Consider the following 14,028-nt stretch of genomic DNA (forward strand, 5'->3'; position numbering starts at 1 on the left):
GACTAAGGCATGTGGGTTGAAAGAGGCTGATATACAGAAGTGTATGGGGGCAGGTCTGGTAGTGTTAGCAAGGTTTGTCCAGGTCTGCTATGGGTGATGATCTGGAGTAGAGTTCTGGCTGTTTGGGGCATGTTTGCAAGAGAACAAGTGGGTGGGGGCACTATGAACAAGTTAGGTAGCAAGTGTTGGTGCCGTGGCTGGTTGCTGCACGTGTCCATGTGTTTATGCTACGGAGTGAGGGAGAGAAAGCTTATTTGTTCCTGGAAAAGTCTCCCAAAGATCCCTGCCCCTGTGGCACATGCTCTGAGATTAGTAAGCAAATCTCCCTCCTGGATACCCCAGACTTTTGGCAGATTGCTGCTGCTTTGCTGTATCTTGGGTGGAGCTATTTGTTGTGTTGTCTCTTTAAGGCTGGGACTCAGTTTCCTCTCGCCCTCCTTGCTCTCTCATAAACCTCCTGATTTTTAAAGTTCCAGGTGTGTGTGTGTGTGTTTTACATTTATTTATTTTAGACAGAGCACAAGTTGGGGAGGGGCAGAGAGAGAAGGACACACAGAATCCAAAGCAGGCTTCAGGCTCTGAGTGTCAGTACAGAGCCCAAGGTGGGGCTCAAACTCACAAATTGAGATCATGACCTGAGCCTAAGTCAGTCGCTTTAACCAACTGACCCACCCAGGTGCCCCCTAAAGTTCCAGGTTTTTAAGTCTTGCCTGCGATTGTAAGAACTCACAAAATTTGACCCCTCTGGTTTTGAAAGCCAAATATTTGGGGATTCATCTTCCCTGTGCAGTCTCCCTGGTGTGAAAGTTTGTTTCTCTCCTCTCTTGTGCCTGGGGTGTTCCTCCCTCCCTCCTGTGGAAAGTCCCTTGGGTCTGTTTAGCTCCTAATCTGTCACCACCCTCCTACTCTCTTTGATATGGCCTCTTCCTTACATTTAGCTGTGGAGAGTTTGTTCTTCCAGTCTCTGGGTCATTTTTTTTAGTTACTTACACTAATGTGTTTATCATCTGGCTGTATCCATGGGACAAGGTGAGCTTAGTGTCATCCTACTCTGCTATCTTCCCTGGAAGTCCTCTTCTCTTTTCATTTTGTGACCGTATCCTTTAAAGCAGAAAGGTTTTTCATTTTGATGAAGTCCAATTTATTTTGTTGTTGCTTGTGATGTTTTTATGTTATTTCTAAGAAGACTGCCTAGCCCTAGGCCACAAAAACTTACTCCTGTACTTTATTCTAAGACTTTTATAACTGTTACATTTAGAGCTGTCATCCATTTTGAGTTGATTTTTGTGTAGATATGAGAAAGGAGTCAACTTCATTATTTTACATGTGGATATCCAGTTACCCCAAAACCATTTGTTGGAAAGACTGTTTTTACCTTTCATTTAATCATGTTGAGATACTCTGAGTCCCATTCTTAGACCCTCCTCCACATGCATGAATCCAGCTCTAAAGAAAGGTACAGAGTTAGTTAAAAGTCTGACAGGATAACAAAAATAGTGGAGGAGAGGCCACATTGGGCCAAATTTAGTTGAGCCTCATTTAAATCCTTACTACTACTCTATTAGTTATCTAGTGCTATATAACAAATTACCCCCCAAGTCAGGGGCCTAAATCAGCAAGATTATTATAAGTCATGAATCTGAGAGACTTTGGTTATGTAGCTCTGTGTCAGGACCTCTCATGAAGTTACAGTCAGTATGTTGGTTGGTACTGCAGTCAAATGAAGGTTTGCTTGGAAATGGGAGATCTGCTTCCAAAATGACTCACTCACATGACTGTTGGCAGAAAGCTGCAGTTCTTTACCACTGGAACCTCCCCATAGGGCTCATGTAAGTGTTCTCACAAGTTGGCAGCTGGCTTTCCCCAGACCTAATGATCTTAGTTTAGAGACGATAAGGAAGGAAGCTAAAGTTCTTTTATAACCTAGTTTTAGCCATGACACATTATCACTTCTGCCTTGCTATTTTTGTCAGAATTGAGTCACAAAATCCAGCCCAAGGGGCTAGAGGATTTGGAACCACATTTTTAAAATCAGTATCAAAGAATGTATGAACATGTTTTAAGTTACCATGTGTATTTGTCAGTTTTATCAAAAGTAAGGTCAAATCCCGAATGGTTGATGTTCCTTTATACTATAAATGCTCATTTATTGTCTAATAAAATGAGATGACCTCCAAATATTTTTTAAGCTTTATTTAAGACTCTCTACACCCAACGTGGGGCTCAAACTCAAAACCCCGAGATCAAGAATCACATACTCTTCAACTGTGCCAGCCAGGTGCCCCTCCAAGTCATTCTTTTTTTTTTTTTTTTTTTTTTTTTTTTCATTTTTTTTTTCACTGCATGTCCTTGATAGATCAAATCCAAACCAATCTTAATGTATTTATGTATCAAAACAAAGCAAAAGAGTATGTCTATCACAAATATTGTATCAGAAAATAGGAGATAAATAACATGATTTCTAAGCTGAAATAAGTACCAGAATATTTCCTATTCTTTTATATCCCTTTGTTCTCAGCCATTTTCCAGTTTGTGGGAAGGAACATGTGAATTCTTCATGACTCTGTGTACTAGTTGACCAGTTTTGACTACTTCTCACTCAAGAAACATTCTTAAGTTAGCCAATAGTTTTATAGCAAGAGCATATGAACTCATTTTAATACTTTACTTTGTAACTTTGGTTCCTTCTGCAAACTTTTTTTATAGGTGATGATTTTACATGACTTTGGAACTGGTCTCTAGTGGAACGCTGTGGGAGGATGAACACAGAAGAGCTGGAGTTACTGAGTGACTCCAAATACAGAAACTATGTAGCCGCAATTGACAAAGCACTAAAGAATTTTGAATATTCCAGTGAATGGGCAGATTTGATATCGGCACTTGGAAAACTTAATAAGGTATGTCCAGAAATTCAGAAATCTGAATTTCTACTTACTGAATTTCTCTAAAGCTTGAAGTAAAGAATTGTAAAAACATAACTAAAGCTTAGGATTACTTTTGGTACTGCTATTTTATTTCATGAATTGCATGCCTGAACAGCCAGGCATATTTTGAGGCCAAAACAACATTACCATTAAAAACATGAGACTAGGAAGCAAACATGCTAATAACTCTGAGGGCTAACAAGTTTCTGTAATTGAGCAAAGATATGGTCCTGGAGTTCCTGACAACAAAATTAGAAACTGGTGTAGAAAGTGGTAACTTGAAATGTGCTTTACAAATGTTATGTAGCAGTAAGGAAAATTTTGTATCCAGGCAATTCTTAGATATATTCAGTACTTTTTTTTTACGAAAGTGATAAGTAGTCACTTAGGCCTTAGGGGTTGGCCTTGATTTCCTCTTAACATGTCTGGTTTTAATCCACTATTATGATGGCATTACAGATCAATTCATAGCTTTACATTTTTACACTGTTTTTTGTTTGTTTTCTTAGATCAAACTTTGCTCACCTCGTACTTATAGTTTTGATTTTGGGAATTTTTGGAGTTTTTTTTGTTTGTTTGTTTGTTTGTTTTTAGCAGTTGTTACTGAATTGGAATGTTTTTAAATATTAAATGCAGTAGGGAAGATGATAAGAAATGAGAGCTCTCCCCGTAACTTTTAACATCAAATAGCTTAACATACAATTATTAGGAAAGAAATTATCCTAAAATACATTCCAAGTACACTATTGCTTGACCTCATACATACTATAGATAATTAATGTCTTCCAGAAAAGCTTTCATTTTTAATGTGCCAAGGATTTATCTTAAAATTAGATGCACAAACTTCTGTTTGACATGTTAACTTGTAACATTTATCATTTAGGGTTTGATAAATTCTCAGATTTTTTTTATAATATCCTCAAGAAATTGCATCCAAAATTATGAGTATGCTTAAAGGTAGTTAGGTTCTTTCTTGCTCTGAAGAGTCTCTTTCTTTCTTTCTTTCTTTCTTTCTTTCTTTCTTTCTTTCTTTCTTTCTTTCTATGTTTATTTTTAAGAGAGAGAGAGAGAGAGAGAGACAGAGTGTGAGCAGGGGAGGGGCAGAAAAAGAGGGAGACACAGAATCCAAGGCAGGCTCTGAGCTTTTGGCACAGAGCCCTATGCAGGGCTTGAAATCATGAAGTGTGAGATCATGATCTGAGCTGAAGTCCGACGCTTAACCGACTGAGCCACCCAGTCTCCTTCTGAAGAATCTCTTTCTGAAGACTTACTAGGAGTTATATTTAAAAACAGTTTATTTTTTTTTAATTTTTTAAAGGTTTTATTTTATTATTACTTTATAATATTTACTTTTGAGAGAGAGTAGGGGGAGGGGCAGAGAGAGAGGGAGACACAGAATCTGAAGCAGGCGCCAGGCTCCAAGTTATCAGTACAGAGCCTGACATGGGGCTTGAACTCACGAAGCACCAGATCATGACCTGAAGTCTGACACTCAAGCAACTGAGGCACCCAGGCGCCCCTAAAGATTTTAAGTAATCTCTACACCCAACATGAGGCCCAGACTCACTCAGATCAAGAGTCACATGCTCCACTAGCTGAGCCAGCCAGGCACTCCTAAAAGCAATTTATTAAATGTGGAAATTAATAGACCTAATTAAGTACATAAGTAGTTTTTATACTTAGTATTTATGAAAACATTTTATTGTATCCAGATAACACAGAGGAGGATATGCAAGTCATTGGGAAAACTTAAGCTGTGAACAGGCAAGGATTGTATTTAGTATAAATTTGTTGAAAATAGTCTAAATACATGTTTTAATATAAAATGTTATTTATTAATATACTACATTTTCACCTCATTATACATTTTTTTCAATTCAAAATTGCTTTTAAAAAGAACGTTTTCCAATTCAGAAATCCTTTTAGATAATGGTGCTATAAAAAAATCATGCTATATTTTACTTTTAAAATTTTATTTCGTTATTAACACAGTTTTTTTATTAAAGCATTTTATGTTAGAGATCGTTAAATTTCCTTCTGCAGAAGTAATTATACCTTTCCTTAAAATATATGTGAATATTGGGGTGTCTGGCTGACCCAGTTGGAAAAACATATTTCGTTTCAGGGTCTTGAGTTTGAGCCCCATGTTGTGTGTGAAGATTACTAAAAATAAATAAATTTAAAATATGTAAATACTGACTCTTGGCTACTGTGTTTAAAATTGAGATTAAAACTTTGGACACACGGAAGCAGCTAGTTGGAAAATGTTTTTCATTGCTGTGTTCTTGCCAGTGTTTTGCCCTTAATTTGCTTTTCATTTCTAGATTTAACTTTATTTGCCTTCATTACATCTAGTTTAAAACTAAATTAAAAACTTGTAGTGGGAAGAATTTTGAAAATGTTTTATGTAGAGGCACGGGGGTAGCCCAGTCGGTTAAGCGTCCAACTCTTGATTTCAGCTCAGGTTGTGATCACATGGTCTCGTGAATTTGAGCCCCACATGGGCTCCACATTGGCTGTGTGGAGCCTGCTTGAGATTCTCCGTCTTCCTGTGCTCTCTTCTGTTTGCAGTCTCTCCGTCTTTCTCAAAATAAATAAAATTAAAAAAAATAAATGAAGAAAATGTTATATTTAAGTGGACCTCAGAGCCTTCACTTTTGTTAAAAACCTGGAGATCTTGTCCTGAGTTTTCTACTGTACTGCCTTTGACAGATCATTTTATGTATTTTAATTTCAGTTCTTTATTTTGTAAGATAAAGGACTTTTTTAAAATATTTCTTCTAAATCAAATTCTAGCATATTATCCTGTTTTCATTGTGCATTCTGTAATGTTCTATCAGCACTGTACTATAATACTTTGAAGAATTAATTTATAAGTTCTTTTTTGTTACTTAAATAACTAATCTCCTTTGGGTGGTTTATAAAATAGGATGTTCTGTAAATTCCACCCTGACCGTTATCTCTAAATAAATGTTATGTTTGAATAAACACAGTTGTGATTGGTCCACTTGGGAAATTAGTAAAAACAAATAGGTAGTTATAATCTTTTGTAGATTCTTGTAAGCATTAGAACTCCTTGCTGACATATGATATCTTGAAGCAGTTGTTCTCCCTCTTTCAACGACATATTTATGTTGAGGTCCAGTTTCCTTCATATCTTTGAAATAGTGTATCAAAAATAGATTGACATTAAAGATTTGCAAAAATCAAAATCATTGCCTCTCTTCTGAATAAATTTGTTGGCAAAATATTGTTTTTTTTTTAATTTTCTTTTTTAATGTTTGTTTATTTTTGAGAGAGACAGAGACAGAATGCGAGTGGATTAGGGGCAGAGAGGGAGGGAGACACAGAATCCGAAGCAGGCTCCAGGCTCCGAGGTGGTCAGCACAGAGCCACACGCGGGTTTCAAACTCACGAGCTGTGGGATCATGACCTGAGCCGAAGTTGGTCGCTCAACCTACTGAGCCACCCAAGCGCCCGAAATATTGTGATTTTTTTTAATAAAAATGGTATTTCTGTTAATGTGGAGTGGGTTTGGTTTTTTTTAACAAAATAATTTTTTTGCATCCTCAGTTTTCATTTTAAATATGGTGTATATTGATAGATATAACTAAGACAGGAGTTCTTTGACATCTTTTATAACTTTTTAGAATGTAAAGAAGTCCTGTAAGGATTTTTTGAAAATTCTGTGCTAGGAAATGGAAATAAAAGATATAATGTTTTTGTTTTTCTCAGCTGAATTAAAATGTTTTCTTCAAGGTTTTACAAAATAATGCAAAGTACCAGGTAGTACCCAAAAAGCTGACTATAGGCAAACGCCTAGCTCAATGCCTACATCCAGCATTACCAGGTGGAGTTCATCGAAAGGCACTTGAAACATATGAAATTATCTTTAAAATCATTGGACCCAAGAGACTTGCCAAAGATCTTTTTTTATACAGGTAAGAATATTTTTTTATGTATAAATAAAATATATTTTTAACTGTGTTATACTTTGTGCAGTAAAAGCTAAAGTACTGAAAACTCCTTAATGAAGTTTTTAGGTATCAATGTCAAATATTTTGATAGTTAAGTGCTTCAGAAAAATTTAGGATATTCCTTAATGTTAAATTTTTTTCTTTTTCTATGTCATTTATGATTTTTACTTAAAATTGTTGAGACTACAATACTTTCTGCCTTTTTAAACTTAAGAACTACCCTGAGAAAAAAATAAGATACCTTTATCTCTCAGCAGCTTTCAATGTAGTTGACCATTCTTTACCTGGAATAGCCTTTTTCTGTTGGTTTACATTCTCCAGTTTACTTTCTCAATCTTGATATGGACATATGGAATTTTTTTTTTAAGTTTTATTTACTTTGAGAGGACAGCGAGCAGGTGGGGAGGGGTAGAGAGATAGGGAGAGAGAGAGTCCCAAGCAGACTCTGTGCTGTGATAGCACAGAGCCCCATGCAAGGCTCAAATTCACAAACCATGAGATCATGACCTGAGCCAAAATCAAGGTCAGACACCTGACTGAGCCACTTAGGCATCCCTGGACATACAGAATTTCTTAAAGTTTGCTTAGTCTTATGTTTTCACTTTATATTCTTTTGTTGGGTGGGCATATTCACACCCATGGTTTATCTTTTAAGTGCCGACTCCCAACTTGGGATCACCAGTGTTGGCTTCTGCTTTAAACTTCTGGATTACTTGCCATCTCTTTGTGGTTCTTTAAAAGCAGCTGAAGCTCACCCTCTTCCAAACTAAATTCATTTTCTATAAACCCAGCCTTTTGCAGTGCACTAAAGTTCAGTAAATGGCACCATTGTCCATCCATTTACATGAGCCTGAAATCCAAGGGTTACACTTAATAACTTGTTTTCTTTGCCCATATTCTTCTTCCCATGTACATTCTCTCACTGGGAGATCTGTTTCATTGGTGAAGCAAAGGAGCAGAGGAATCAAAATAGTTTGTCTTTACCACTAACCAGCTCTGTGATCTTGGATCATTTTCTTCATCTCTCTGTGTGTATTCTCATTTGCAAAATGAGAATAAGATTACCAGTTTCACAGGATTGTTAATAGAATTAAAAATGTAAATATATATAAAGTGTTTAGAACAATGTGCAGCATATAGGAAGTACTCAATAATCGTTACCTATTGTTCTGAGAGATGTTCCAATACATCTACTTATTTCCACCCTCACTGGCAGCGTCTATTCTAAGTAAGCTTTATCTCTAGCTTGGTCTTTGTCACTGGCCTTCTAACATTCACATAATATCTTGTTCTTACCCTTTTATACCCTTTTCTCCATACAGTACCAGAGTAAACTTTTTGATACATTAAATAGATGTCATTCCCCTGCTAAAAACCTCCATTGACTTCTTCCTGTTACTTAAAGTCAAAATCAAAGCCCTTACTATGTTTCTAAAGTTTTATATATTTTGGCCCTGCCCCTGTCAATTACCTCCAGCTCCTGCCACTTTCTACCCAATTTACTCCATTCTGTAACACAGGTCTCTTTGTTTATTGTTCCTCATTTTTTTCTTTTTCCCCTCACTCTGTAATTCTCTAATCCAAATCACTGATTAAATACCAGATCCCCAGAGAAGACTTGCCTAGTTATCCTATCTATAAGAGACTTTCTTCATCTTCATCATTAGTACTCAGTGGTTTTACTGTGATGTATTTAGAGGGAGGTATCTGTGTTTATCCCAGTTGGGATTCATTGGGATTTTTAAATCTATGAATCAGTGACTTTTATCAATTCTGAAACTCTTAAAATTGCCTTGATTCCATCTATTCTGTCTCCCCTTTTTGGAACTATGAGTAAGCATGTGTTAGATCTTCTCACTCTGACTTTCCCATTTCCGATCCTCTCTTCCTTGTTTTTAAACATCTTGTCTGTGCTGCATTCAGGGTACTTTCCTCTTACCTAGCTTCCAGGTCACTAGTTCGTTCTCTCTCTCTCTCTTTTCATATAGATGTAAAATTTTTTCTTAACCTTATTGACATATAATTGACTACAACACTAAGTTTAAGGTATACAACATATTATTTGATATATGTATATACTGTGAAATGATTACCATAAGTTTAGTTAACACATCCATCATAACCTCAGTTGTGATTTTTTTTCTTATGACGAGAACTTTTAAGGTCTATTCTCTTTTAGCGACTTTCAAATACAGTATTGTTAACCCTAGTCACCATCTGTACATTACATCCCTGTAACTTATTTATAACTAGAAGCTTGTACCTTTGACCACCTTCACTCATTTCTCCTCCCCCCACCTGCTAGGCAACCACCATTCTCTTGTCTGTTTTAATGAGTTTGATTTTCTTAGATTCCACATTAAGTGAGACCATACAGCATTTGTCTTTCTCTGTATGACTTATTTCACTTAGCATAATGCCCTAGAGATCCATCCATATTGTCACAAATGGCAAGATTTCTTTTTTCCGTGATTAATTATACTCCAGAGAGAGAGAGAGAGAGAGAGAGAGAGAGAATGTGTGTGTGTGTGTGTACATGAGTGTGTGCACGTGCATAATCATGTGTGACACTTTATCCATTCATCTGTCAGTGGACACAAGTTTCCATGTCTTGCTATTGGAAATAATGCTGCAGTGAACATGGGAATGCAGATATCTCTTCAAGATCCTGATTTCATTCCCTTCAGACATATAGCCAGAAGTGGCGTTTCCAGATCATACTGTAGTTCTATTTTCAATTTTTTGAAGGACCTCCATATTATTGTCCATAATTGCTGTACCAGTTTACATTCCCTCCCACAGTGTACAATGATTCTATTTTCTCCACTTCTTCTCCAGCATTTGTTATTTCTTGTCTTTTGATAATAGTCTAACAGTTGTAAGATGGTACCCCATTGTGGTTTTGACTTGTATTTCCCTGATGATTAATGATCTTGAGCACATTTTCATGTGCCTATTGGCCATTCCAGTATCTTCTTCAGAAAAATGTTTGGGTCCTTTGTCCATTTTTTAATTCGATTATTGGAGGTGTTTTTGCTATCCAGTTATGTGAGTCCCTTATATTAATTTTGGATGTTAATTCTTTATTAGATATGTGGTTTACAAATATTTTCTCTCATTCGATGGATTGACTTTTTGTTTTATTGATCATCTTTTACTCTGCAATAGCTTTTTCATTTGATGTAGTCCTGGTTGTTTATTTTTGCTTTTTTTGCTTGTGCTTTAGGTTTCATATCCAAAATATCATTTCTAAGACCAATATCAAGGAGCTTTCCCCCTATGTTTCCTTCTAAGAATTTTATAGTTTCTGGCCTTATATTTAAGTCCTAATTCAAGTTAACTTTTGTGTGTGGCATAGGATAGGGGTCTAGTTTCATTCTTTTGCATGTATATATCTAGTTTTCCTCTTTCAGTCTTGACATTGGTAACTCAGACCTCATTTCTTTTTTTTTTTACTTTGGTCAGTCTTGTCATGGGTTTATCACTTTAGTTTTTTTTTTTAATGCAAACTTTTAGCTTTGCTGATTTGCTTTACTGTGCATATATGTTTTATCTTTAAATTCTGCATGGATGTCTTAAAAATATCATCTAAAGTCAGTAACAGGTTTTTAATAGTAATAAATACTACATTCCAAAGAGAAAGCACTTAAAAAGAAAAGCTGAGAATTGCTGAATCAATGTGTGTAATTCTCTATTAACTGATAGATTTTCCTTTCTTTTCTTTTTTTTAAAAATTTTTAAATTTTTAATTTTTTTAAATGATTTTATTTATTTTTGAGACAGAGAGAGGTAGAGTATGAGCAGGGGAGGGGCAGGGAGAGAGGGAGACACAGAATCTGAAGCAGACTCCAGGCTCCAAGCTGTTGCACAGAGCCCGACGCAGGGCTCGAACTCACGGACTGTGAGATCATGACCTGAGCTGAAGTCGGACGCTTAACCAACTGAGCCACCCAGGCGCCCCTGGATTTTCCTTCCTTAATGCAATATTTTTCTTTTATAATTCATGCCTGCTACTTTTTCAACTTTAAAATAACACAAATTTTATCTTAAGAAACATAGCTATTTTACAAAATTGCAGTATATCTGGAGCATCTGGGTGACTCAGTCGGTTGAGTGTCTGACTTCAGCTCAGGTCATTATCTCACAGACAGTGGGTTCGAGCCCTGCGTCAGAGTCTGTGCTGACAGCTGAGAGCCTGGAGCCTGCTACAAATCTGTGTCTCCCTCTCTCTCTGCCTCTTCCCTGCTCATGCTCTGGTGTCTCTCTCTCTCTCTCAAAAATAAACATTAAAAAAAATAAAAAATAAATTACAGTATATCTGATTTTGTCACTGGTATGTTACGTAAAAATAGTAAATTATCTCTAGAATACCATTTCTAGAAAACCATTTCTAAATATGGCAGACATTCTCACATACACATTATGGAGTAAAATTATATTGCTATTCTATAGTTGTTAAAAACATACCTAATTTAAAAACTAAAGTTTATATTGTCGAACTTTTTATTTTTCATTAAGTAATTTCTTTAATCTCAAGGTTTATGGTTTAGCATAATTACATACAAAGACTTTGTAAGCTTGTATAAACTATATTTTGATAAAAAATCATCTTGCCTCTTTGGGCTTATTTTTTTAAACATGATACAGTATATGGTCGTGTTACTAAGAAGGCTAGATGTGCAGTTTGAGTGCCACAAAGTCTTCAATGTGTATGTAAAGTAAAGTATGTAAATTTTTGGTAAAACAAATTTGGACCTCAGGCTGGAGAGAGATTTTAGAGCGGTGATCATTTAGGTGGCAGTTGAAGCCATGAGAATAATTGAGATCACCCAGGTACATTGTGAATAAGAAGGAAGGAAAAGGAAGACCATTCTGTGAATATTTAGTCAGTGAAGGGGAACAAGAGTCAGAGATAGAAAATGTAGCAGGAAATAGCTAACATGGAAGCCAAAAGGGAAGAGAGTTTCAACAGAAAGTGGTGGGTGACAGTATCAAATATTACAGGCAAAGCAAATAGTAAAAGGGCTGAAAATAGAGCATAGGATCTGGCAGTTAATAGACGTTGCTGATGATAATGAGAATAGTTTCATTAGAGGGGGTAGAAGTATCCTGATCGAAGATCAGATGACAGGTGATAAATAGGGGAAAATGCATACTTTTTTTTTTTTTAATTGAAATGGGAAGATAGGTTCAAGCCAGAATGCAGTGAAGATAAAGGATTTGGGATTTTGTTGTTGTAATTTATTCTCTTTTTAGACTCACAGATAACCACAATTGTGTTGAAAGGCAAAGATGTAAGTGGAAGAAGATAGATGGAAGTTATCAGAAAGGGGGCACCTGGTTAGCTCATAGTATGCAACTCTTGATCTCTGGGTTGTCAGTTTGAGTGCCGTGTTGGGTGTAGAGATTACTTAAAAAATAAAATATTTTAAAAAAGAGAAAGAAGTTAGAAGTGTGAAAAGGAAAATGGATGAAGCAGGATTCTGGCAAAGGCCGGCATTGGGCGCTGCAGTTTATGGAGGAGGTAGCTTTGAGGAGGCTTCAACTATAAATTTAAATCAGACTGCCTAAAATTGGAGGCAGGAATGTGGGAAACTCAGGGAGTTCTCTCTTGATGACCTCTATTTACTGTACAAACTAGGAGCAAGAGATTCTTAATTCATTTGTTAAGCAGTCACTAAGTGCAAGAGGACTTGGTGCTAGGGACTTAGGATACAGAAACAGAAAGATAGTCATGGTACCTTGCTTTCTGATATTTACGGAATTACTTATTAGAATTAATAAAAACAGAATTACTTACTAGAATAAATAAGTATTGGGTACTATGGGAATATAAAATAGGGAGCCTAACCTAGTCTAATTAAGAGACAGTCTCCTCCAGGGAATGGCTTAGGCTAATTCCTGAAAGTCTAGGAGTCAACAAAAAGGACAGAAGTAAGGGAGCAGTAATTGAACCTGTCAGAACAGCTTGTGGAAAGGTCTGGACGCTAAAAAGAGCATGGAAGGATTTAAAACAAACCTGAAAGGAATTCTTCAGTATAGCTGGAGCAGAGGGTGCAGGAGTAAAATGGGTGAGTTTATGTGAGCTGTACAGAGATATGGAGTAGCAAAATGTTAAAACTGTGTTAAACTAGACTGTATCCTAAAGGCAACAGGAAGCCAATGAAAAGTTTTACTGAGGACAGCTACTTCAGGGCAATACTGAAGCAGTACTTGGTAAGTCATGATGACTGAGCTGTATATAATGGTGGTGTCTTCTAAGAAAAAGTGTGGTAGAGATGGAGATAATTTACAGCATTTAAAAAATATCTAGAAGAGTGACTTGGAGAGAAAACTTGGTGATTGATTATAAGTTAGAGAAGATTTTTTTTTTAAAGGGTAAAGGATCACTTTTAAATTTATAGCTTTTTGGTCCCCCAGACAGATGGTGATGCCATATTTTAAAATTGTGACATTTGAAGACTGTGAAATAGCTAGCTAGCTAGCCACTGGCTTTTGAGTCTGAAACTTAGGTGAGAAATCTGGGTTTAATGGAAGTAGAAGTCATCAATATGCAGGATATCATTTTGAGCCAATCGGTATAACTTATTATTTCATCAAAATATAAATTAAGGTTTATATACATATGTAGGTGATGAAATTTTGGGGTGATGGTGGCGTGGTCCAGAGCCAACAGCCAAGAAAGAATTCTTAAAGACATCTTTGGTGCAAAAAGGCGATTTTATTAAAGCATGGGGACGGGACCCATGGGCAGGAAGAGCTGCACTGGGGTCATGATGGGTAACTGATTATATACCTTCAGGTTGGGAGGGGGTCAGGGATAGAGTAAGGTTCAAAGGTATTTTGGATGCAAGGTCTCCAGGACCTTGAGGGGCTAGCTTTTGCTAGGGAAATGCCATTTATTACCATTTAATAAAATGTCAGTCATGAGACCCTTCAGATGGATATCAGGAGGCCATAAGCTTGGAGTATGATTGCGAGCACATATCCTGGGGCAGTTGAGATAAAGGAAGTTTCCAAAGGAATTTTTTTTTAAATTTTTTAATGTTTATTTCTTTTTGAGAGAGAGAGAGAGAGAGACAGAGAGTGAGCAGGGGAGGAACAGAAAGAGAGGGAGACACAGAATC

General features: G+C 36.4%; 1 protein-coding gene across 8 annotated transcripts in view; it reads left to right on the forward strand.

Moving 5' to 3' along the window:
- Positions 1 to 14,028, forward strand: part of DOP1A (DOP1 leucine zipper like protein A) — a 109,078-nt gene that overhangs the window by 27,529 nt on the left and 67,521 nt on the right. For 7 of the 8 annotated variants that reach the window (XM_045498886.1, XM_045498889.1, XM_045498892.1 and 4 more), the window contains exons 2-3: positions 2,707 to 2,897; positions 6,684 to 6,865. In XM_045498886.1, coding sequence (XP_045354842.1) covers positions 2,760 to 2,897; positions 6,684 to 6,865 — 320 coding nt within the window. In that variant the 5' untranslated portion in view covers positions 2,707 to 2,759. Of the gene's footprint in view, positions 1 to 2,706; positions 2,898 to 6,683; positions 6,866 to 14,028 lie in introns of those variants that run through there. The other variant, XM_045498893.1, reaches the window with a different exon arrangement.

The sequence above is a fragment of the Leopardus geoffroyi genome, chromosome B2 (genome assembly GCF_018350155.1).
Source record: "Leopardus geoffroyi isolate Oge1 chromosome B2, O.geoffroyi_Oge1_pat1.0, whole genome shotgun sequence".
Classification (NCBI taxonomy): Eukaryota; Metazoa; Chordata; class Mammalia; order Carnivora; family Felidae; genus Leopardus; species Leopardus geoffroyi.